This window comes from Dendrobates tinctorius, unplaced genomic scaffold, assembly GCF_039654945.1.
Source record: "Dendrobates tinctorius isolate UK_male_01 unplaced genomic scaffold, ASM3965494v1 ptg000086l, whole genome shotgun sequence".
NCBI lineage: Eukaryota > Metazoa > Chordata > Amphibia > Anura > Dendrobatidae > Dendrobates > Dendrobates tinctorius.
The window spans coordinates 36,412,058-36,439,114 of NW_027361754.1; the positions used below are offsets into that span (position 1 = coordinate 36,412,058).

At 43.7% G+C, this 27,057-nt stretch overlaps 1 protein-coding gene across 1 annotated transcript in view; it reads right to left on the reverse strand.

The window, feature by feature from the left end:
* ANKK1 (ankyrin repeat and kinase domain containing 1) overlaps nucleotides 1-26,444 on the reverse strand; it is a 134,514-nt gene extending 108,070 nt beyond the window's left edge. The window contains exon 1 of the mRNA XM_073585302.1: nucleotides 26,187-26,444. Within this exon, the coding sequence (XP_073441403.1) occupies nucleotides 26,187-26,374 (188 nt within the window). The 5' untranslated portion in view covers nucleotides 26,375-26,444. The remainder of the gene's footprint in view (nucleotides 1-26,186) is intronic.
* Nucleotides 26,445-27,057: the final 613 nt, after the last annotated feature.

Genomic DNA, 27,057 nt, shown 5'->3' on the forward strand with positions numbered 1-27,057 from the left:
CATTATAAACTTCTGTGAAGCCCTTGGGGGTTCAAAGTGCTCACCTCACATCTAGATAAGTTCCTTAGGGGGTCTAGTTTTCAAAATGGGGTCATTTGTGGGGAGTTTCCACTGTTTAGGTACATTAGGGGCTCTCCAAAGGCAACATGACACCCGCAGACCATTCCATCAATGTCTGCATTCCAAAACGTCACTACTTCCCTTCCGATCCCCGACGTGTTCCCATACAGTAGTTTTCTCCCACATATGGGGTATCAGCATACTCAGGACAAATTGGACAACAACTTTTGGGGTCCAATTTCTCCTGTTACCCTTGGGAAAATAAAAAAAAATGGTGACTAAAAGATCATGTTTGTGGAAAAAATACGAATTTTTTATTTTCACGCCCGGGCGTTATAAACTTCTGTGAAGCACTGGGGGGTTCAAAGTGCTCACCACACATCTAGATAAGTTCCTTGGGGGGGTCTAGTTTACAAAATGGTGTCATTTGTGGGGGGTTTCCACTGTTTAGGTACATCAGGGGTTTTCCAATCGCGACATGGTGTCCGATCTCAATTCCAGCCAAAAACGTCAAATGGCGCTGCTTCCCTTCCGAGCTCTGCCATGTGCCCAAATAGTGGTTTACCCCCACATGTGGGGTATCAGCGTACTCAGGACAAATTGCACAATAACTTTTAGGGTGCTGTTACCCTTGGAAAAATAAGAATTGAGGGTGAAAAGATCATTTTTGTGGAAAAAATATGATTTTTTAATTGTATGGCTTTATGTTATAAACTTCTGTGAAGCCCTTGGGGGTTCAAAGTTCTCACCACACATCTAGATAAGTTCCTTAGGGGGTCTAGTTTCCAAAATGGTGTTATTTGTGGGGGGTTTCCACTGTTTTGGTACATCAGGGGTTTTCCAATCTCGACATGATGTCCGATCTCAATTCCAGCCAAAAACGTCAAATGGCGCTGCTTCCCTTCCGAGCTCTGCCATGCGCCCAAATAGTGGTTTACCCCCACATGTGGGGTATCAGCATACTCAGGACAAATTGCACAATAACTTTTAGGGTCCTGTTACCCTTGGGAAAATATAAATTGGAGTGAAAAGATCATTTTTGTGGAAAAAATATGATTTTTTAATTGTACCGCTGTACGTTATAAACTTCTGTAAAGCCCTTGTGGGTTCAAAGTTCTCAACACATATCTAGATAAGTTCCATGGGGGGTCTAGTTTCCAAAATAGGGTCACTTGTAGGGGGTTTCCACTGTTTAGGTACATCAGGGACTCTCCAAACGTGACATGGCGTCCGATCTGAATTCCAGCCAATTTTGCATTGAAAAAGTCAAACGGCGCTCCTTCCATTCTGAGCTCTGCCATGCGCCGAAACAGTCGTTCCCCCCCACAAATCATGTATCATCGTACTCAGGACAAATTGCACAATAACTTTTGCAGTCCAATTTCTCCTGTTACCCTTGGTAAAATAAAAAATTGAACCTGAAGTATTTTTTTTGTGAAAAAAAGTTAGATGTTCATTTTTTTTTAAATATTCAAAAAAATTCCTGTGACACACCTAAAGGGTTAATAAACTTCTTGAATGTGGTTTTGAGCACCTTAAGGGGTGCAGTTTTTAGAATGGTGTCACTTTTGGGTATTTTCTATCATATAGACCCCTCAAAGTGGCTTCAAATGTGATGTGGTCCTAAAAATAAAATGGTGTTGTAAAAATGAGAAATCGCTGGTCAACTTTTAACCCTTATAACTTCCTAACAAAAAAAAATTTTGGTTCCAAAATTGTGCTGATGTAAAGTAAACATGTGGGAAATGTTAGTTATCAAGTTTTTTGTGTGCCGTATCTCTGTGATTTAAGGGCATAAAAATTCACAGTTGGAAAATTGCAAAATTTTCAAAATTTTTGCCAAATTTCCGTTTTTTTCACAAATAAATGCAAGTTATTTGAATGAAATTTTACCACTAACATGAAGTACAATATGTCACGAGAAAACATTGTCAGAATCACCGGGATCCATAGAAGCGTTCCAGAGTTATGACCTCATAAAGGTACAGTGGTCAGAATTGTAAAAATTGGCCCGGTCATGAACGTGCAAACCACCCTTGGGGGTGAAGGGGTTAAGGTCATGAAGTGGCCTAGCCAGTTTCCAGACCTTAATCCCATAAAAAACTTATGGAGGGAGTTGAAGCTCTGAGTTGCCAAGCGACAACCTCAAAATCTTAATGATTTAGTGATGATCTGCAGAGAGGAGTGAACCAAAATTCCTCCTGACATGTGCGCAAACCTTATCATCAACTGCAAAAAATATCTGACTGCTGTGCTTGCCAACAAGGGTTTTGCCACCAAGTACTAAGTCTTGTTGGCCATAGAGATCAAATACTTATTTCTCACTGCAAAATGCAAATAAATTTATATAATTTATAAAATGTGATTTTATGGACTTTATTTTTGATATTCTTTCTCTCAATGTTAAAATTAACCTACCCTTAAAATTATAGACTGTCCATGTCAGTGGGCAAACGTACAAAATCAGCAAGAGATCAAATACTTATTTCCTTCACTGTAGATGGTATTCTTTCAAAATATTTATTGGTACATGGATAGAAAACAGGGTTATGTGTTTCACCACTGAGAAAGTCACCGGTTCAGTGTCTAAATGCTTAGCTCTGCAGGGAATGGACTAGTCTGGTCTCCACCTATGGTCCTTGTCCGAAACTACTACCTATATTTTCTCTGACGTATTGGAGCATGTAAGAGAAGAATATAACTAACTCCAACTCCAATCGTGCAGCCCGGCTGTGATTCATGTTGTCAATGGTTTGGGTAACATGAATCGATCTCTTTTAGAGGAATGGCTACCCTTTGAAGCTATTTTCTCCCGCACTTGGCGGCATCAATCTGCGAGACTGTGCAGAATTCTTCTTCATGGATCACTGCCAACTATTGAAAAGGGAACAAATGAAACTTTAATCAGGCATTGAAATTCAACATAATTGCTATTTTTCAGCTCGATTTCCATCAGTGCTTCAGCTCCGATGATTTATCTGGGACCTAAAATGAGTCGTTACATAACAGAGGACGGAAAACACAAAAATTTGCCCATTGCCAAAGACATAATAATAAAATCTAATGACACATATGTCTAATGGTGACAAGCAGAACACCGTGACCGGATTTTGCATACAGATTATATTCCTAATAAAGTCCGAATAAGACAACAGCAAAAAAAAGTGATTTTGTCAAAGTGAAAAAACACTGTTGATGTGAAGAATAACAAGTCCGGAAAACTAACTACTTGCTGTATATTCACATCCATTAACCTCTTTGCCCTCTGTCAGGTTCAGATCAGATTTCGAATCTGCTAATGGCAAATTATTCGAAGAATAAAGTGTGGCACAAATTAGAATCGGAGATTAAAAATAGAAGGTGATAAAATATATATGCACAGCTAAAACATCAACAGGTTTTGAAAAGTATTTATGTAAAAATGTTCTTGAGGCCTCATTTAGAAGTCCAATTTTGGCGATTGAGTGCTATCCGTGGATTTCACAGAGAGGTCTCATACATGTGATAGTGTACGAGGCCATTCACATGTCCATGATTTTTCACAGACAAAGCGGTCCATGAAAAATTGCAGAGACCGGTCCAATTTTGATGCAATGGTCCAATCAAAATAGTTTATGATCTGTAAAAAAAATCATACCGCACTTGGATGCCACACTCTGACCACACTCTGACAAAAGTTTCATCACAATAATCGGTTTGTTTTTCTCGTACACGAACGTCTGGATGAGCCCTAAATAGTATATATCTAATTTTTTTTGCTAAAGAATCTATCAATCTATGTTTCTTTAAATAAGTAATATATTTAATTAGTTTCTAATATATCCTTGATTTGGGGTTTCTATAAGAATTTAAAAATCTCCACGCTCATCCAAAAATCAATCAAGTATAATAATAATAATAATAATAATTTTATTTCTATGGCGCCAACATATTCCGCAGCACTTTACATTATAATTATAACAAAAAAGAGGAAAAAAGAAGAGGGGAATGCAGCTGCAGGTTCTCTCTTTCTATGTCTGAAAGGCAATGTGGAAATAGGGTGTTTCTGGGGAGCTTTTAGAGCAGTTTTAGAGGACTTTTCGAGATTTGGAGAATTTTTGTTCAGCTTTTGCTCATTTTCTGCTCCAAAAACTCCTAAAAAAAACCTTCTGTGTTCACAATACCTTTTATGTATGTGGATACAACACCTTTTCCAGGCCAGCATAACTGTTGAGTTTTGAACATAGCCTTTTGTTTCCTGAAGAAATTCCTGGTTGATGTGCTTTACAAGCTTTTTGAAAGAGCTTTTTTTTTTTCTTGAACAGGTTTTTGCAACCTTTTGATTGGACAGTGTCTAGTTTGGAATAGATTCCATCAGGATCAGATTCAAAGAAATTATGTGCACTCTCTTTCTTTTTTTTCCTCCACATGTTTTTCAAAACTAAAACTGGAAATTATAAACCCTCCAAACACTAAAGATGTGAACGCCAAAGTGATTTTACAGCACTATTGAATAGGAAAAGTTTTTAAAGTGATATTTGAGGTGTTTTTTGAGCTCCAAAAATTCATCAAAATGCATCATGTGCATATGAGGGGCGATCCAAAAGTAATGATAATCGGTTATTTCTATTGCACACAGAAATTAAAATAAAATGTTTTCTTCTCTCTTAGGTACCCACTAGTCCAGGAAAAAAAATCACTTAAATAGGCCACGATTCCCGGGAGCTACATTCATTTGAATATGAACTGCCAAGGAGTGAGCATCAAAATGGAAAAAAACGAGCTCAGAGCTGTCATCAAATACCTCTGCTTGAAAAAAATGTCTACCAAAGACATACACAGCGACTTGGTGGAAACATTGGGGGACTCTTCTCCTCCTTATTCCACAGTTGCACACTGGGCCAAGGAATTTAAGCTGGGAAGAACATCGACGGAAGATGAACATCGCGAAGGACGCCCATCCTCATCCCTCAATGAAGAAAACGTGAAAAAAGTTGAAGAAGTTGTGTTGGCAGATCGAAGCGTGACTATCAGGCATGTAGCTGAGGTCACAGGGATCTCATATGGCAGTATTCAAAGAATCCTTGCAAAAGAATTGCATATGAGAAAGGTCTCCGCGCGTTGGGTGCCAAAAATGTTAACTGACAAGCAAAAGAAGAAACGAGTTAACATTTCAATAGCAAATCTCGAAAAGTTCCAAGCAGACAAGGAGAATTTTTTGTCATGTTTTTTGACCATGGATGAGACCTGGATCCACCACTTTGATCCCGAAACTAAACAACAATCAATGACATGGAAACGAGCCGACGCCGAAGAAATTCAAAGTGTCAAGCTCAGCAGGGAAGGTTATGGCGTCCGTTTTTTGGGACGCTGAAGGAATTATTATGGTGGACTATTTGGAAAAGGGAGCCACTATTACGGGCTCCTACTACGCAGAACAAGTAAGTAGATTGCGGGAGGCTATCAATGAGAAAAGGCGGGCTGGATTGCTGTTTCACCAAGATAACGCACCGGCTCACAAAGCTGCAGTTGCCATGGCTACCATTCAAGAAGCGGGCTTTGAACTGGTGGAACACCCCCCCTATTCACCAGATTTAGCCCCCAGTGAATTCTTTCTCTTTCCTCGGCTCAAGGAACACCTCCGGGGCAAGAAATTTGACGACAATAGCGACATGATAACCGCTGTTGGGGAGTTTTTTGAGGGTCAAGATCAAGAATTTTTTTCGAAGGGAATTCTAAGTTTAGAAAAGAGATGGACTAAATGTATAGACTTGTTAGGAGACTATGTAGAAAAATATATATTTTTTTTTTACTATATTCATTGTGTTTATTATTGATTATCATTACTTTTGGATCGCCCCTCGTATATTCTAAGAGGAATTATCTATCCCAGAGGAGAAAAAAAACAACCCACTCAGATGACAAAGAGAGCAAATATTAATTTACAGAAGCCAGCAGGAAAACAGAAACAATACCCTTAATGTGATCCCTGACTTATGGCTGATTTAGCTCTTTTTTTGAGACTTAAAAGGTTATTCCCAACTTAAAAAACTTCAGTAATGAGTGCACAAACTAATGCTTAAATGATATATTACTGACATTTTCTGTGCCTTGTATTTTTATTTTCTATATTGACCTTCTGTAAAAGCAAACATACTAAAAAACAGAGGTCACAACAAGCTCCTGATACAATGTAGCATTTTTCATTTTTTACTGCTTCTTATGAACCTCCTCGACAGATTATAGCAATGTCAGTGTCCCATAAACATATCACGGAGTGTGCTCATAAATAAAAATGCTCCCATAAAGCTGGAGAAACTCTCACACTCCTGAAGAGTCAAGATAATGTGAAGACAGTCAAAATACAAAAAAGGCTTTAAGGGGTCTTTACTCTATGTACATAATGAGAACAGAAATTTTTTCCAGAAAGTGTCTGAAAATACCTTTAATTCAAAAATTATGTCAGAGGTTTCTGAACACGGAAATCTAAAAAGTGGTATTTGGTATGTATAGGGAAAAGTAGTCACTTCTTGTTCCTTATTGATAACATCTGTTGTGTTTTCTGCCAGATTTCACCTGTTCCCCCTTTCTGCTGCATTTTTTGATACAGAAACAAGAAGCAATACAGCTTTCTAAGGAAAAAAATTTGCTTACAGCAAATATACGAGATATATCATTTGGACACTTCTGACCTCTGTGACCTTATTTTTGCTTTATTCCCTGGAAATACACAAGTAAAGGCTTTTTTGTTGTCTCTTTGAATTGATAAGGAAAGCAAATTTGTATTTTGTTCCATAAATTAACATTGAATTTAGAAAAAATAAAAATATTGTATTGTATTATGGTATACTGTACCTTTAATGTCTATAAAAATGTATCTACAGTGCCTTGAAAAAGTATTCATACTTGTGAACGTTTCCACATTTTTTTTCACACAAAATTAAATGTATTTTATTGGAATTTTATGTGATAGACCAACATAAAGTAGCAAGTATTTGTGAAGTGTAAAGGAAATATTTTAGGCTTGTTCAGTGAGGTGGATCATTGAAGCCCAAGATCCAGGTGGGTACACAAGCCACAGGCGCAGCAGGCAGGTGAGGGACACGTGAGACAGGTAGCAAAGTTAATGGAAGCTGCAGATAGAAAGGAGATGTTCTGGAGACTGCACACAGGCAGTAGAGGTACTGGAAACTGCAAACTGGTAGCAGAGGCACTGGAAGCAGCCAGAAGACCAGAGATATCCGTGAGACCACAAACCCTTAGCAGAGGTCCTGGAAAACCGGGAACAGGTCACAGAGGTACTAGAAGTTGCAGGCAGACTGGAGACGTTTGGGAGAATGCAAACAGGTAGCAGATGAACTGGAAGCCACAGGCAAACAGGAGATGTCCTGTAGAACAAAGACAGCAGTGGTTCTGAAAGCCGCAGACAGGAAACTGAGGGATAGAAGCTGTAGGTAGAGAAGAGACGTCCTGGAGACCACAGCCAGTTTGCGGTGTACAAACTAAAAGTCTTAATACCAACATATGGGTGGGTTTTGGTAGGCCTTATATAACCCTAGCTAGATTATAACATGGGAGCACACTGGACTACTTGCAAATAGAGTTGAGCGACTCTGGTCGGATCGGGTTTCATGAAACAAAATTTGTTTCAGATGAAACTAGTCCGACTAGGGCAAAAAAAGGCAGAGTTTCGTCTGAAACCCGACCCCAATGCAAGTCAATGGGGAATAAAAGTCGGCATTGAGTGGATGAATGTCATCCGCTAAATGCCGACTTTTATTTCCCATTGACTTGCATTGGGGTCGGGTTTCGGACGAAACTCCGTCTTTTTTTGCCCTAGTCGGACCAGTTTCATCTGAAACAAATTTTGTTTCATGAAACCCGATCTGACCAAAGTCGCTCAACTCTACTTGCAAAGTCTGACATGGACAATAACAACATTTAGCAAACCGGGGGGAAAGGGAGCAAAGCCAAGATCTGGGACAGGTGTGTAACAAAACGATACATGTTTTTTAAATATTTTAAAAATCAAAATCTGAAAATTGAGATGTGCATTTGTTTTCAGCCTCCTCGAGTCAATACTGCATTTGTGCCATACTCCTTCCATTTTTGGATGATGGATTGAACAGTCCTCCGTGAAGTGTTCAGAGCTTGAGGCAATTTTTTTAGAACCTTACTCCACTTTACTCTTCATCACAACTTTATCCCTGACCTGTCTTGTGTGTTCCTTGGTTTCCATGAAACAATATGATCCATAATGTTCTGAATAGTGTTGAGCGATACCGTTCGATACCCAAAAATATTGTATCGGATGGTATCGCCCAATACGAAAAAAATATCGGGTATCGCCGATTCCGATACCAGAAGTCCCATTCAAGTCAATGGGACTTCCGGTATCGGAATTAAAAAAAAGGCCTTTATTTCCTTGTTGGCTAATTCTACTACATAATTGAAAACAAATAAGAATCATGTAGAATGTATTGTGGGAGGTGGAGGAGACATTAAAAGCATAGTGGTTTATTCAAATCACATGGCATAGCATTAATTCCAATTTTTTTTTCAAGACGTTCGGAGTTAAAAAGATATTGACTATGTTAACTTTTTTATATTTAGTCAGATATGTATGTTTCGCAACTTCCATGCTCTTCACCTTCTTTTGTACTTCTCCCACACTTTCTCCTTCATGATCCGCAGCAGTAGCATTTTTTTCATCAACTTTTTCTTCACCTTGTTCATCTTCTTCTTCTTCACCTTCTTAATTTTTTTTTCCACTCTTCATATTCTTCTTATTCGGCTATTATTAATTTTCATATGCTATTTCTTCATCTTCTTCCTATTCTTCTTTTTCTTCATTTTCTTATGGTGACAGGCATTCCTGTAGTACTTATCTATAAAAGTTATGAGATTACACCTTACGTTCTGCCTGTCACAAAAGATTTACAACAGGATTTGTCCGCGTTCAGTTTGGCCTGCAGCAGCAGGCATTTTCCAGGGGCACCACGAGGAGGAACGGACTCACCCCCATTTACTGCTTAGTCTTCTTCTGCTTATAATTTTGATTTCTTCTATGCTGATTTTTTGTCTTATGCTTAATGTTCTTCTGCTTTCTGTTCTTCTGCTTTTGCTTCTTCTGCTTCTTGTTCTTCTGTCTTTTGTTCTGTATCTTGGTGGTTGTCTTCATGTTCTTTGTACTCTTGGTCTTATTATTTAGGGTCATATTTCTGGTCTTCTTTGGTGTAGTCTTCAGGGTCGTCATCATCAGTGTCATCGTCATGGAGATCAATAAGGATTACCAAAGACAATTTCAAAAAGCTTGATCTTGGAAATGTAGCAGAAGGTACAAGAAGGCTGAGAAACTGGCGAGAACCAGCAGACAGTGCTGGCACCCGGATGGGTAGCAGAAGGAACAAGAGCCAATGGCACTACCAAGGACCAACTGACGGTGCTGGACCACGGTTACTAAGCAGAAGGTACCTGTGCTAAAAAGCACTACCAAGGACCAGCTGACGGTGCTGGACCTCGGATACCGAGATGGAGGCACCTAGGCCAAAGGCTGTGGCGAGAACCAGCAGACAGTGCTGGCACCCGGATGGGTAGCAGAAGGAACAAGAGCCAATGGCACTACCGAGGACCAACTGACGGTGGTGGACCACAGTTACTAAGCAGAAGGTACCTGTGCTAAAAAGCACTACCAAGGACCAGCTGGCGGTGCTGGACCTCGGATACCGAGATGGAGGCACCTAGGCCAAAGGCTGTGGCGAGAACCAGCAGACAGTGCTGGCACCCGGATGGGTAGCAGAAGGAACAAGAGCCAAAGGCACTACCGAGGACCAACTGACGGTGCTGGACCACGGTTACTAAGCAGAAGGTACCTGTGCTAAAAAGCACTACCAAGGACCAGCTGACGGTGCTGGACTTCGGATACCGAGATGGAGGCACCTAGGTCAAAGGTTCTGGCGAGAACCAGCAGACAGTGCTGGAACCCGGGTGGGTAGCAGAAGGTACCCATTGAAAGCAAAGTAGCCAGGCCGAAAGCCGGCCGCAGTTACCAAAACCCACAGTCCTACAGGGGGTCCATGTCCCATTGGCACTACGGATCCAGCCTTCAGTGCCAGTTCCCGCAGCCCACATAATAGTCACCTAAACTGCAGGCACCGTAGAGTCGGCTAACCCGGCCGCAAGACGACAGGACAACGGATTGGTGGCATAGTGAACTTGACACTACCCAGAAACAGCAGGCGTGCTGGAACCAGGCTGGGCAACAGGGAGTCCCCGTGCCAAAGACACTGCCGAGAACCAGGTGACGGTGCTGGAACCCAGATGGGTAGCAAAAGCTACAAGAGCCAATGGCACTACCGAGGAACAACTGACGGTGCTGGACCACGGTTAATAGGCAGGAGGTACCTGTGCTAGAAAGCACTACCAAGGACCAGCTGACGGTGCTGGACCTCGGATACCGAGATGGAGGCACCTAGGCCAAAGGCTCTGGCGAGAACCAGCAGACAGTGCTGGAACCCGGGTGGGTAGCAGAAGGTACCCATTGAAAGCAAAGTAGCCAGGCCGCAAGCCGGCCGCAGTTACCGAAACCCACAGTCCTACAGGGGGTCCATGTCCCATTGGCACTACGGATCCAGCCTTCGGTGCCAGTTCCCGCAGTCCACATAGGAGTCACCTAAACTGCAGGCAACGTAGAGTCGGCTAACCCGGCCGCAAGACGACAGGACGACGGATTGGTGGCATAGTGACCTTGACACTACCCGGAAACAGCAGTCGTGCTGGAACCAGGCTGGGCAACAGGGAGTCCCCGTGCCAAAGACACTGCCGAGCACCAACTGGCGTTGTTGGAGCCCAGGGACAATCATGGTGTAGGCCGAGGCCTACTTGGTGGTAGTTTTAGATTGTTTGTAGGCTACAACAGACTGTCAACGTGCTCCAATTAGGCATCTGTCTCCACTCTGTTTCCAGGATTTCACGTGACCACCAACACCGCCAGTTTATGCGTACAGCAGCCGTCTGCCCAATCCACACGTGTTGCTGTGTTACTGGGATTCTGTAATGTCAGCAGATCCCCTGATGTGTGTCTGCCACTGTCTCCTGCTCTGTCCACATTCCCACCGCTTGCAGTGGGAAGGTGGACAGCGCAGGAGACAGTGGCGGACACATATTGGGGGATCTGCTGACGTTACAGAACCCCAGTAACACAGGAACACGTGTGGAATGCGTGGACGGCAACTGTGAGCAGGAACTGGCGGTGTTGGAGGTCAGGGGAAATACTAGAGACAGAGTGGAGACAGAGGCAAAATCAGAGAATGTTTAAATCTGAAGTAGTTACAATTTGGAGGCAGCAGCAGTTTGCCCTCCACACAGCAGGGGATCAGCTGACGTTACTGAACCCCACTTTCACATGAACGAGTGTGTTTTTCTGTGTGGACAGCACTTCCGAGCACCAACTGGCGGTGTTGGAGCCCAGGGACAATCATGGTGCAGGCCGAGGCCTATTAGGAGCCAGGTGTAAAGCTGAGGTATTTTGACTTTGGAGGGAGCAGGACACTTTGCCCTCCACACAGCAGGGGATCAGCCGACGTTACCGACCCCCACTTTCACATGAACGAGTGTGTTTTTCTGTGTGGACAGCACTTCCGAGCACCAACTAGCATTGTTGGAACCCAGGGACAATCATGGTGCAGGCCGAGGCCTACTAGGAGCCAGGTGTAAAGCTGAGGTATTTTGACTTTGGAGGGAGCAGGACACTTTGCCCTCCACACAGCAGGGGATCAGCTGACGTTACCGAACCCCACTTTCACATGAACGAGTGTGTTTTTCTGTGTGGACAGCACTTCCGAGCACCAACTAGCGTTGTTGGAACCCAGGGACAATCATGGTGCAGGCCGAGGCCTACTAGGAGCCAGGTGTAAAGCTGAGGTATTTTGACTTTGGAGGGAGCAGGACACTTTGCCCTCCACACAGCAGGGGATCAGCTGACGTTACTGACCCCCACTTTCACATGAACGAGTGTGTTTTTCTGTGTGGACAGCACTTCTGAGCACCAACTAGCGTTGTTGGAGCCCAGGGAGAACCAGGGTGCAGGCCGAGGCCTACTTGGTGGCAGTTTTAGATTGTTTGTAGGCTACAACAGACTGTCAACGTGCTCCAATTAGGCATCTGTCTCCACTCTGTTTCCAGGATTTCACGTGACTACCAACACCGCCAGTTTATGTGTACAGTAGCCGTCTGCCCAATCCACACGTGTTCCTGTGTTACTGGTGTTCTGTAATGTCAGCAGATCCCCTGATGTTTGTCTGCCAATGTCTCCTGCTCTGTCCACATTCCCACCACTTGCAGTGGGAAGGTGGACAGCGCAGGAGACAGTGCCGGACACACATTGGGGGATCAGCTCACGTTACAGAACACCAGGAACACAGGAACAAGTGTGGAATGCGTGGACGGCAACTGTGAGCAGGAACTGGCGGTGTTGGAGGTCAGGGGAAATACTTGAGACAGAGTGGAGACAGAGGCCAAATCAGAGAATGTTTAAATCTGAAGTAGGTACAATTTGGAGGCAGCAGCAGTTTGCCTTCACACAGCAGGGGATCAGCTGACGTTACTGAACCCCACTTTCACATGAACGAGTGTGTTTTTCTGTGTGGACAGCACTTCCGAGCACCAACTGGCGGTGTTGGAGCCCAGGGACAATCATGGTGCAGGCCGAGGCCTACTAGGAGCCAGGTGTAAAGCTGAGGTATTTTGACTTTGGAGGGAGCAGGACACTTTGCCCTTCACACAGCAGGGGATCAGCCGACGTTACCGAACCCCACTTTCACATGAACGAGTGTGTTTTTCTGTGTGGACGGCACTTCCGAGCAACAACTGACGATGTTGGAGTCCAGGGATAGTCATTTTGTAGGTTGAGGCCTACTTGGAGGCAGTTTAAGATAAGACGTTGTTTGAATTTGGAGGCAGCAGCAGTTTGCCCTCCACGCAGCAGGGGATCAGCTGACATTACTGACCCCCACTTTCACATGACCAAGTGTGTTTTTCTGTGTGGACAGCACTTCCGAGCACCAACTAGCGTTGTTGGAGCCCAGGGAGAACCAGGGTGCAGGCCGAGGCCTACTTGGTGGCAGTTTTAGATTGTTTGTAGGCTACAACAGACTGTCAACGTGCTCCAATTAGGCATCTGTCTCCACTCTGTTTCCAGGATTTCACGTGACCACAAACACCGCCAGTTTATGCGTACAGTAGCCGTCTGCCCAATCCACACGTGTTCCTGTGTTACTGGGATTCTGTAATGTCAGCAGATCCCCTGATGTGTCTGCCACTGTCTCCTGCTCTGTCTACATTCCCACCACTTGCAGTGGGAAGGTGGACAGCGCAGGAGACAGTGGCGGACACACATTGGGGGATCTGCTGACGTAACAGAACCCCAGTAACACAGGAACACGTGTGGAATGCGTGGATGGCAACTGTGAGCAGAAACTGGCGGTGTTGGAGGTCAGGGGAAATACTAGAGACAGAGTGGAGACAGAGGCCAAATCAGAGAATGTTTAAATCTGAAGTATCTAAAATTTGGCGGCAGCAGCAGTTTGTCCTCCACACAGCAGGGGATCAGCTGACGTTACCGAACCCCACTTTCACATGAACAAGTGTGCTTTTCTGTGTGGACAGCACTTCCGACCACCAACTGGCGTTGTCGGAGCCCAGGGAAAATGAGGTAGTAGGCCGAGGCCTACTTGGAGCCAGGTGTAAATCTGAGGTTGTTTGAATGTGGAGGGAGCAGGACACTTTGCCATACACACAGCAGGGGATCAGCTGACGTTACCGAACCCCACTTACACATGAGCGAGTGTTTTGTCTGTGCGGACAGCACTTCTGAGCACCAATGGGTGTTGTCGGAGCCCAGGGAAAATGAGGTAGTAGGCCGAGGCCTACTTGGAGCCAGGTGTAAATCTGAGGTTGTTTGACTGTGGAGGGAGCAGGACACTTTGCCATACACACAGCAGGGGATCAGCTGACGTTACCGAACCCCACTTACACATGAGCGAGTGTTTTGTCTGTGCGGACAGCACTTCTGAGCACCAACTGGCGGTGTCGGAGCCCAGGGAAAATCAGGTAGCAGGCCGAGGCCTACTTGGTGGCAGTTTGCGATTGTTTCTAGACTACTACTAACTGTCAACGTACTCCAATTAGGCCTCTGTCTTCACTCTGTTTCGAGTATTTCCTCTGGCTTCCAACCACGCCAGTTGCTGCTCTGAAATGCCGTCTGCACAACCCACACTTGTTCCTGTGTTACTGGGGTTCTGTAACAGCAGCTTCTCCCTAGAGGCGAGTCAGGCAATGTCTCCTGCTCTGTCCACATTTCCACTACAAGTAGTGGGAATGTAGACAAAGCAGGAGACATTGCCGTGCTCAACTCTGGAGATGAGCAGATGTTACAGGACCCAGGTACCACAGGAACAAGTGTGGATTGTGCAGACGGCACTTGAGAGCAGAAACAGGCGGTGTTGTAGGCCGGAGGAAATACTCAAAACAGAGTGGAGACAGAGGGCAAATCAGAGAACATATTAAATCAGAGGTAGTCAGAAGTTGTAGGCAGCAGGAGAGTTTGCCGTACACACAGCAGGGGATCAGCTGACGTTACCGAACTCCACTTACACATGAGCGAGTGTTTTGTCTGTGCGGACAGCACTTCGGAGCAACAACGGGCGTTGCTGTAGCCCAGGAAATAAAGTTCAGGTCATAGAAACATGAACACAACAGGAGACCTGGATCCTGTTGCCAGCCAATTATTTATTCTGGAAGAGGACTGGCAAATTCAGGTGAGATCCAGGCCTTGTTCATTTTCACAAAAGTAAGCCGGTCAACATTATCGGCGGATAGTCACGTGCGACGGTCTGTTACCACACCACCTGCAGCACTAAAGACACGTTCCGATAATACACTGGCAGCAGGGCAAGCCAGCACCTCCAATGCATACTGGCTAAGCTCTGGCCATGTATCCAGCTTAGAGACCCAATACTTGAATGGGGAAGAGCCGTCTGGGAGAACACGAACAGGGCACGACAAGTAGTCTGTCACCATCTGATGGAAACGTTGCCTCCTGCTGACTGGAGCCGTCTGTGATGGTGTAGCCGTTTGTGGCGGTCCCACAAAACTTTTCCACATTTGGGCCATACTGGCCTTGCCTAGTCCTGCGGCACTGCCTCTGCTACCTCTTTGTGCAGAGCTTCCTCCACTGCCTCTACCCACATGGCTGCTTTGAAAAGCACTACCAGCAACACTTGTGGGGGGAATGGAGAACATGATGGCCTGCACAAGTGTTTCTTGGTACTCCCGCATTTTTCGCTCCCGGTTCAACTGTGGTATGAGGCTTTGTAAGTTGTCCCGGTAGCGAGGATCTAGGAGGGTGTACACCCAATAATCAGCCGTGTGGAGAATGTTGGCGATGCGGCGGTCATTTAACAAGCACTGCAGCATGAAATCAACCATGTGCTGCAGACTGCCAACTGGACCGGAAACGCTGTCCCCAGCTTGAGGCAGCATCTCTGCCTGCTCAGCATCACCCCACCCTCGCTGTACACACTGACTACTAGAGCCTTGTGTACCTCCCTCCTCTGGAGAGATGTGTTCCTCCTCCTCCTCCATTGACTCCTCATCATCCTCCTCACTAAGTGTCCCCTGCCTGGGCCTTTGTGTGGAAGCACCTTGCGCAGACTTGCCAGAAGCAGATGGCATTTCTGACTGCTTATCCTCGACCTCTTCAAAAACCTCCTCACTTAGTGCTTGTAAGGTTTTTTGAAGCAGACAGATGAGGGGGACAGTCATGCTGATTAGTGCATCATCTGCACTGGCCATCCGCGTGGAGTCATCGAAGGCACGCAAAACTTGGCAGATGTCCCTCATAGTGGCCCACTCAGTGGTGGTGAAGTGTGTCCGGCGCACAGTGCGACTTGTTTGCGCCTGATGCAGCTGGTACTCCATTACTGCTGCCTGCTGCTCACACAACCGCTCCAACATATGTAACGTTGAATTCCACCTGGTGGGGAGGTCACATATGATGCGATGTTCTGGCAGGTGGAATCGGCGTTGCAGAGATGCAATGCGCGATCTTGCCATGCTGGAACGCCGCAAGTGAGCACACTCTAGGCGAACCTTGTGCAGCAGTGCATCAAGATCCGGATAGTCCCTCAGAAAGCTCTGCATGACCAAATTGAGCACGTGTGCCAGACATGGTATGTGAGTGAGGTTGCCTAGGCCCAGAGCTGCCACTAGATTTCGGCCATTGTCACTCACTACCAAACCTGGCTGGAGATTCGCTGGCACAAACCACACATGGCTCTCCTGCTTGATGGCATTCCAGAGCTCCTGTGCTGTGTGGCTCCGATTCCCCAAAGAAATTAATTTAAGGACGGCCTGTTGACGTTTGGCCACACCTGTGCTCATATCTGGCCTAACAGGCTCACGCAGTGCTGATTCCGAGGAACTAGAGTAGGAGGAGGACTCAAGATGTACAGACTGCATTCCTGCAATCCTTGGAGTTGGCAGAATACATACAGAGCCACTCTCCAGATCTGTACCCAGCTCCACAACATTGACCCAATGGGCAGTGAGGGAAAGGTATCGTCCCTGTCCATGGCTACTGGTCCACGCATCGGTGGTCAGGTGGACCTTGCTACTGACGGCATTTAGTAGCGCATTTTTAATTTTTCCCTCCACATGCTTTTGCAGGGCAGGGACAGCTTGCCTGCTGAAATAAAAGCGGCTGGGCACATTGTATTGTGGAACTGCCAATGACATAAAGTTCCGGAAGGTGTCAGTCTCCACCAGCCTGAATGACAGCATCTCAAGGGCCAGTAGTTTGGCAATGCCGGCATTCAGAGCCAGTGCTCGGGGATGGTTTGCCGAGTATGGCCGCTTTTTCTCCCATGCCTGTGCTACCGATTGCTGGTGAGTGGCCTTGGAGTGTGCTGATGACTGCGAACGTGGTTCAGTGGGTGGAATTTCACTGGGTCTCTGGACAACAGTGGCAGTGGTTCTTCCATGGCGTTCCAGTGAGGAAGCTGAACCAGCTGTGTGTGAGCTGGAGGAAGAGGCCCCAACACGAGCTGAAGAGGTGGTAGGTGCTGCTGAAGGTTGGCCTACATCTTCAGTGTGTCTGTGTAACTCCACCTTGTGCTTGGTACGCACATGTTTCCACATATTTGTGGTATTGAGGTTGGTCACATTTTTCCCTCGTTTCACTTTCTGATGACACAGCTTGCATTTGACAAAGCAAATGTCATCTGCAACTGTGTCAAAAAAAGACCACGCACTGCAAGTCCTGGGAGCGCCCGTTTTGTGTTTTGGAAGAGGATTGCTCCTCAAGGGTGCCAAAGTGGAGGCTACAGGCAACCAAGTCTGCCCCCGCCCTCTCCCTCCTCTTTTGGCCGTTCAGGGAATCTCTTCCTCAGAGCTGCTCCCACCACCTTCCTGTGGCTGACGCCATGATGGGTCAAGGACCTCATCATCTCCACTCCCCTCTTCAAGCACCGGCTGGTCCTGGGTTGTCTCGCCAGCACCGTACGCACCAGAAATTGGCAACTGAGTCTCATCATCATCTGATGCATACTGAGGTGTGCTGACCATAAGCACTGGCCCACCCGCCTCTTCAGATTCAGAGGGACAAAGCAGTTGCGCATCACTGCATACTCCCTCTTCTTCACGCTCTAGAATGCTGCTTGGCTGGCCACCTCTTTCCAAGCCAACAGATTCTGAGAACAGAAGTAAAGATTGAGATGGCTCCTGTCCAGGGCTCTCAGACTGCCTGGGCAATTTGGCAGGTGGTGAAGAGACAGATGGTTGCTCTTCAGTGCTCTGGCCTTGGGAGGATGCGGAAGTCATTGAAGTGGATGCGTTAGCTGCCATCCATCTGACAACGGCTTCAATTTGTTCGTCACGCAGCAGTGGGGTACGGCGAGGTCCTACAAAGCTGCGCATGAAGGACTGTTGCCTGGTAAAAGTGGGGGATGCTGGGTCACTGGTGGCCGCAGCAGACACCGAATCCCCACGTCCTCTCCCTGCTGAATCCCCCCGTCCTCTCCCTGCTGAAACTCCACGGCCACGACCACGTGCCTTACTCCCTGCCTTCTTCATCTTGGTAGACTGATAAAGATAGGCAGAAAAGTAAAAAAGGGGTGGCTTAGTGTTCTTATTCCTGAACACCTGCTAACCAGTATAAGAAACACTAATTTGGCTAAGAGTGTGTGTACTACACTTTAATATGATCTAATGTGGCCTACACAACTGTAAAGTGGAGTGTTTGGTGAACTTTATTTCCTTTTTTTTGGGTGGGGGGAAAGGAAAGGATGTGACCAAAGTTTGAAAGCTATAGTATCACAAACTTTTTGGAGCGATTACAATGCAGGAAGCTAACCTACAATGCAATTGATGAGGCTCCAAAAAATAGGGTGATACTAGCCTGGCTGGCCCTGAAGGGCACAAGCCAGCAAAAAGGCTCCTCTATCTAATCCTATATAGTGTTTGCAACCAACCAATGACAATGGATGCGGTTGGAAGCACACTAATATAGGAGCAAAAATCTGGCTAAATTAGCTGCAAAAAAAGGACTATGTATGAGGCAGTGACGCACGCTGAGCGGACTACAGCTAGCGGTGGCTGTAGAACACACTGCAACGTGAGCTGCACTCACACACAGAGAGACCTATCAGACAGCCAAAAACAGTGCAGAGAAATGGGCTATAGCACTGAAAGGCTGCTGAAAGGCTCCGCTGTCCACTCCTTTAGTGTTTGCAACCAACGTATATGGATACGTATGGAAGCACACTATACAGGAGAAAAAAAAAGCAGCAATAAAAGAAAAATGTGTATGAGGCAGAGACACACGCTGGCCGGCCTACAAGCAGACGTGCCTGCAGGACACACTACACAGCATGGGTCTGCACTCACACAGCCCTTGCAGACAGCTGTAAAAACAGCGCTGCTAGGGAAAAGCAAGCTACAGTGGTGGTTTATGTAGCCTGGGTTAAGCACTATATGTTTTGTGGAATCGCTATTTCTAACTGTCCCTCACAGTCTTCAACAGCAGCCTGTCCCTAACTGAATTCACAGCAGAGTGACCAGAAATGGTGGCTGCAGCGCTTTTTATAGTGCATCATGACATCATTTCAGCAGCCAATCACAGCCATGCCAGTTGTTAACATGCCTACATGCCTAACAGGATATGCCCACACTTCTGAGGATCCCCATTGGCTGAATCAAATCGAGCGGGCTCCTAGCATTATGGGAACTTCCGATTCCGGTATTCGATATGAAAAAAGTATCGGAACTAAGTATCGGAATTCCGATACAGCTAATATCGGCCGATACCCGATACTTGCGGTATCGGAATGCTCAACACAAGTTCTGAAACAAACATCTGAGACCTTCACAAAACAGCTGTAGTCATAATGAGAATAAATTACACATAGGTAGACTCAGTTTGCTAATTATATGACATATGGAGGCATTTCGGCACCCAGGATTTTATTTAGGGGTATCAGACTACAGGTGGTTGAATCACAATTTTTAAATGTACTTTTTTTTACATATTTAGAAAACCATGTATAATTTCCTTTACATCTCACAAACGCTACTTTGTATTGGTATATAGCATAAAGTCCCCAAAAAATACATTTAAGCTTGTAGGTGTTACGTGAAAAAATGTGGAAAAGTTCACGTAGTATGAATACTTTTTCAAAGTACTGTATTCTGCAACTTTACTCTCACCAACTGATTACAAAAAGACAGTAGTCCCCCAAAGGTAAGCAACCCCTTTAAGCTACATTTTTATGCAATGTTTTTCAAAGGGTTATTTAGAAAGGTTCAAAGACAAAAGACAAAAATTTGGCCTACTGTTGGGATCTGAATGCAGATTTTGCCTACTTGAGTATAAGGAAGAGCGTGCCATTATTTACAGGGAAGGAATTCTGCAGTCCTTTCTATAGCAAAACTACAAGTCACAGAAACTAGTAAATGCAAAGCTTAATCAGCTTTGCAAAGTTCATTGTAAACTGAGTGTGACCAACTGCTATACATGTACAATACTATACACAAAACTGAGACAACTAACAGTATCTATGGTAAATGAAAAAAAATTAAGAAAACATCTGTAAGAAAACATATAGAAAAATAGTTATGGTATTTTATGGCGCTCCGCCAGTGTTGGACTAGGATGCCAAGGGCCCACCAGTAACATTGACTCTGGGGAGCCCCACTTTTCACATGCATACAAATATTACACAACCTTCTTTCACAAATTTACTTATATCTCTATATAATAATAAACTGGGTACTTTGGTTAATGAATGATGAGATGCTGTTTTTTTCTGTACAGAGTAAATCAAGTGAATTATGCCAAGTACTGCACATACAATTCGGTTGGGAACCCAGATCTGCACAGTGGCCCACCGGGGGATTCCCCTGTTACCCTATGGGCCAGTACGAGCCTGCGCTCTACTAATAACTAGAGTCTGCCCTACATACAGTGCCAGCCAAAGATTACCCCAACAAATAGTGCCAGTGACAAAGGTCATCGCTAAGCACCCTTAACATTCTAGGACTATGTTGATAAACAGTGTCGGCCGTAGAGCAGCCCCATAATTAGTGCCAGCCTGGAAGTGGCTTATCAGTGGTCAATAATTGGAAATTCCCATGTGATTTCCTCTCCCAGACCTTATTTCAGTTCCTTCTTACATTTTCTCATATTCTTTCTACTTTAAGTAATTCCATGAGATTTGTTCCAAGGACTAAAGCTGCAGATATATTAGGATCAGTGTTATTTCATGCAGATCATGTCCAAAGTAGGCACACTTCTGATTTGCCACTAATTGATAGTACTGTAAAGCCTGTACAATTGCCCTGAAAACATGTGTACACCACTCTGAGGTCCACTAGAATTGCCACCAACTCCGTCCAAGCTCTGCAACAAAAACCCAGCTTTAATAATATTAAAGTAACCTTAACATATATAGCGATGGGAAAGTGGAGGTTAGCTGTTCTGAGCTGCAATTGCCTTTCACTATCCAGATACACATCAAAATGGTCACTGCGATACCTGCTTCTGCTTTTATGCAATGAAAGCCCTTCATGATTGGTTATGTATGCCATGTGATCTGAGCTACAAGGAATAATGGGCAAGCCTGTCCATCTGTGATCAAGATCTTGTGTTTCTTCTTTAGTTGATGCAATCTTTTGCAGTCAGCAAAATGATTTTTTGAATTTGTAGGGTTCATCTACTCCCAAAATGTTCTACACAAATTTAATTCGCTACGAATTGTTTTGCTCATCTCTATATATTTCCTATGTGCCTATTCTTCAATGCATTTCTATAAGATGTCAGCAGCCTTAAAATGCTATGTGTTGACAGGAAGAAACTTTTTACCAGCAGGAGTCAGCAGACATAGGCTGGAGTTGGATCACATAGAAGCCTGAGCTGTATACATCAAATGGTAATCATTGAGAATCTAGAGTATAGATCACATAGAATACACTATCACTCTGCTGTATACACCACATAGGATAAATAACTGTGAAAGTGAGGCTAATAGGCACCAGTTTATATTACATTGGTATCGGCAGTCCTTTTTTCAATGAAATCGCCACCTGCAGCTACATTTAAAGGTGCTTCACCATAGAAATCACATTTGCATTATGTGAAGAGGGAAAAAAAGGTGGCACTTACCATAAGCTGCGGTAAAAAATAGTCCTTTATACCATCTCCTGAGGTGGACCCGTAGAAGTGAGGTTTGTAGCTCGAAATGGCTGTCGTCCAGTTTTCCACACTCCCACACACCTTCTGCCTACCGCCTTTTTCGATATGTTTGTTGGAATAAAGGACTATTTTTACTGGAGCATATGGTGAGTGCCACCATTCTTATTTCTCATCATATAAGATAAAATGAGGCTCTGTGTATGCATCACATAGGATACACTGAAGCTCTGCTGTATACATCCCACAGGTCACACTGAGAATGTGCTGTATACATCACACAGGATACACTGAAACTCTGCTGTATACATCACACAGGATAAACTGAGGCACTGTTGTATACATCACATAGGATATACTGAGGCTCTGCTGTATACATCACATAGGATGCACTGAGACTATGCTGTATATAATCACACAGGATACACTGAGGCTCTGCTGTATACATCACAAAGGATACAGTAACACTGCTATATACATCACATAGAATATAAACTGAAGCTCTACTCTATTCGTCACATAGGATATACTGCTTTTAAACTGAATACATCACATGGAATACATTGAAAATCTGTAGTATACATCATATAGGATACACTGAGACTCTGCTATATGCAGTACATCACATGGAAAACATTAAGAATCTGCTGGATACAGGACATAGGATACACTGAGACTCTGCTGTACACATCACATTGTAAACATTGAAAATCTACTGTGTACATCACATAGGATACACTGAGGCTCTGCTGTATACTTAACATAAGATACACTGAGACTCTGCTGTACACATTAGGAGCAGTATTAGTATGAGCATTATGAACAGTATGTCTCTGATCTATAACTGCTGCCACTAGGGTAAGATCAAGTGCAATATGATGAGACTTCGTCTTCTCTGTAAGTCCTGATACATTATGACGTGTTCAGAATTAGGAAGACCATTTCAAAGAATAAAGAATCAACTATGAAATCACACATCACTTAGGAGTGGACAGGTATACACCATACACAGAAAAACCTCTGCATTATTCTTTATACATCATGCAGCACTATATGGAGACAAAAATATAGATAAAGTGCTTTTAAAATGTTTGATGAAAACCGCTATACTAGTAAAAAATATATGAAGCGCTTAGTATATTTGTGTTGGAGTGGAGCTGGTATGGATAATACCCAGTGTGTGGGCTCTACCAAACCAATACTTGGCCATGGCATTTAGCTACAGAAGATTCGGGTACAAAACTAATTTCTTGCCCAAGAAGAAAGACATCCTATCTACAATTCTAATATCAGAGAGCCAGCTGTGATCTATTTATTCATCCACAATGTGTAGCCAATTTAGCTACATACATACATATATAGTTTTGTTATCAAATTATCTATTCATTATTCATTGTTGAGCAATTATCAGATTATTGAAGACTATGAATACTTAGTTTAATTAATATAAGATTGCTTCTTAATAACTCTTACTCATTAAATAAGCACTCCCAGCAAAGGTTTTATCCTCTTAATATATTGCAGTCATCATATTTTACAGCACTGTGTACTTACAAATGCTCATTTTGCCTTTCTACCCAGTTAATTCTTCTCTTTTCTCTACTCTATGTAGAAACAGGAAGTCTCTTTTCCCTGCAAAAATCATTCCCCTCTTCAACTCCTGACCCAGCTGCTCGCTCCTCCCCTCTGACAGGGACTTTAGCAGTGATGACTCATGAGTTATACAGGAAAAATTGACCTCCTGTTTCTGCATAGAGCTTAAAAGGATTCAGCTAGTCAGTGTTTAATCACGTGATGTCATAAACCTAATGGAAAAGAGAAGAATTAGCTGGGCAGAAAGACAAAATGAGCAACTATAAGTGCACAGAGCTTTATAATATGGTGATTGCAACAGAGTAAGAGGATAAAAACTTTGATGGGCTAAGGGCTTTTTTGAGGAGGTGCTGTCTTTAAAAAAATGTTTAAAGTATTGTTAGTAACACAATAGGAAGGATGATGTTATACACAGCAAATTCTGGTGCATTCATTCCTAATAATCACTCTAAAGACTCAGTGAAACTGGGTCAGGAAGAGGAAGAGACCTGTGCAAAGTTCTCAAGAAGTCTGCCAACAGATATTAGAAAACTATGAATGCAATATTGGTGAAAATGGGTCAATTTATCTTCTTTGTGCATCCCACATATTACTCTTTATTTGCACAAAGCCCCTCAAAATTGTAGTTCTTACAGTAAATATTGTTTTTATCGCTTGCACCGTTTGAGGTTGTAGCCTCTGTTGATCGGCAGTCGTCCTGATCCTGAATCCTCCACCAATTGCTAAAACTAAGGCTGGTGTCATATCCGAGAAAATCGGTCCAGTTAGGTTAATCACACTCTGATCTCACTCTAATAAGAGGTCGATCAGAGTGTGATCATAATTTCTCGCATTTGGAGAAGATGGAAAAATAAAACTTCTCCAGTTTCTTCATTTTGTCAGTCTGTGAAAATCGGACGGCACTTGAAAGTCATGCCAGTGTGGTCCGTATTTTTCCACAGACCAATTATCTTGCATGGCCAACTGTGATCCCATTTACACATGCAAACAGATTCGGTCCAATGAAAAGTCAGACATGTTCCCGACTTCATAGAATAACATTTGTCCGAGTGCGATCTCATGTTTTGTCGGATTGCACTTTACCCAACATACGGTCGATGCACAAACCCTAAGGGGCAGAAGCTTACAGTTTATGCTTCAGCGTGCAGACCGGTGTACGGACCCATAATCGGTGAGTCTATACACCGATCTGTGCACGCTCCGGTAAAGGCTAATAACCTCAGGCTACAACATATCCGATATTTTTTTTAAGTTTTATTTACACTTTAAGCATTTCCTGATAATTTGTCTTTTTCTGTCAGCACTTTTCTCTACCTGGTCACTGCTTTGAGGCTTTGAGTAAATTTGCCCTTTACTCTGTCCTACTTCCAAAAGAACCATTGTAAAGATGTAGCAAACCTAAAAATGACAACACTCCATTTCTGTAGCAGCCACGTGATGTAGACATGGCTGCGGAATATTTATACAGAGTAGCACTCCAGCTTTACTTGGGTAAACAGTGAAAACAGAAAAATATGTTCTTGACACATAAGTTACGAGTTATTCCCCCACTGAGGCCTCTAGAAACATTTGTACTTGACGGATAATAAAAGAATTGTATAAAAAGTTTTGTGATCACAAGCTCTTTGCGCTTCTAATTGTTTCAGAAGTGACAATCGTTCCCTGGATACACTGTTGCAAAGCAGAAAAAGGTCTAGTAGTTGGTAAACAAGACAAGGCCATGTAACTAATGTTCACCTAAGTGCTTATAGATGACGGAGGTAGAAAAATCTCGGCACATCCTGATACAATAACAGAGACAAGATGTAGAAAACACAAATAACAGAGTGCTAATCATCAAACTAAGATTTGCTACATCTCAAGGACCAGGGGCTGGTAAATGGTCTGTGCACCTTGTTTACAGAGTCACATAGGTTATCGACGTCAACCTCAATGGTACATTTTTTCCCCCAAATGATCTATCACACAATGTTCTGTGTACTGAGGAAATTGTCAAGCCCTTGTATAAAAGCTGTTATAGTGCCGGTCATTACTACCTCTTGTGGTCGCAGTCCACAATCTGACTGCTGTAACTGTAAAGAACCCTTTCCTATTTAGCTGCCGGAATCACCTTTCTACCACCTGTAATGAGTACCCCCCTTGTCCTTAGTATGGTTTTTAGACAGATAAGTCATATGCCATCCTTTGTACTGACCACACATATATTGATACATGTATATGAGACCTCCTCTGAGGAGTCTTTTTTGTAAGCTAAACAAGCCCAACTTTTCCAACCTCTATCAGTAACCTTTTCACTGCCCCCAGACCACCAAGGATGTTACCAGTAACTTCCTCTCTTCTTTAGATCACCAAGAATGTTTCCAGTGAACATTTCACTGCCCTAGAATACCAGTAACCTTTTCACTGCTCTAGATCCCCAGGGATGCTACTATTAACCTCTTTTCTGCTTTAAATCACCTTTAATGTTGTCAGGAACCTCTTCACTGCCCTATCCCACTGGGGTTGTACCAGTAACCCATTCACTGCCTTAGATCTTCAGGGTTGCCACTAGACAACCTTGGATGTAAACAACTGTCCTAGATCACTAGAGATATTACAGTGAACGTTTTGTATAATTTTCCTTTATAGCCTCTTGTCTCTCCTTCGTTTATAATGCTTTCGGTCCGGAGAGACATCAGAACACAAAAACATCTTTTCACAGAAAACAGGGCACTTTGGAATTGGACCAAATTTTATTCGGACGGAATCGAACCTGCCTAAAATAATTTTCAGGACACATTAGGAAATATAGTAGGAGTTGTAATAAAAATACCTTTCAAGTTCAGGATCTCCGTAGAATGCAGTCGAACACTTCACAGCATAGACTGACCACCATTTCTTGTGCCTAACTTTGTACACTTTCCCAAATCCACCTAGAGCTATAGGAATCCATTCATTCTCAAAGTCCTCCTTCTTAAACTGAGTCAGGTTGCTAGTTCTCTCTTCCCCGTCCACAGCCATGTTTCTGAGGTGTCCTCCTGGCACATTTGTTAGGATTCGTGTGTCAGACTGCAACTTCAGATTTTTTAAGAGTTCCTCTTCCTGGATTGAGAATGACGGCATTATTCACAGGGGGCGGGAACAGGTAATGTGTAATGCAGGTGGAATTCCGTCCTATAGTGACTTGTATATACCAGTTTCACAACTTCAGGTATGTTATGTCAGGACAGAATGGAACCACTAAAATAGTAGTTCTCTAATCCCTACATGGGGAAACCTTTGAAGTACAGTAAAGATGAGTCACGGTTTATTTATCTTACAAGAGGTCGTGTTACTTTCTATTATTTTACAGTTTTGATTTGTTTTTGCTTTCCTAACATTATGAACAGTTGGTGTTGGCCAACGGGTGGACAAGGTATGGCTAAAATGGACTCAAAGACCTTATTTTCAAATAGATCACGTTAGATTTATTGGTAATTGTTTTCTTATTGTTAATAACTACACATTGTAGCATGTTTCACTTGCAGATTTCTGAGGTCTACCGGCCATCCTATTTGTTTATAGCCCTAACAGGTTATGTAATTGAAGAGAACATATGAAAAGTATGCACAAGTCAAGGATATTGGATTTTACAGACAGAATTAAAAAATATATCCACAGCTCATTTTTAATATGGAATATCCAATTGAAAGACATAAATAGTG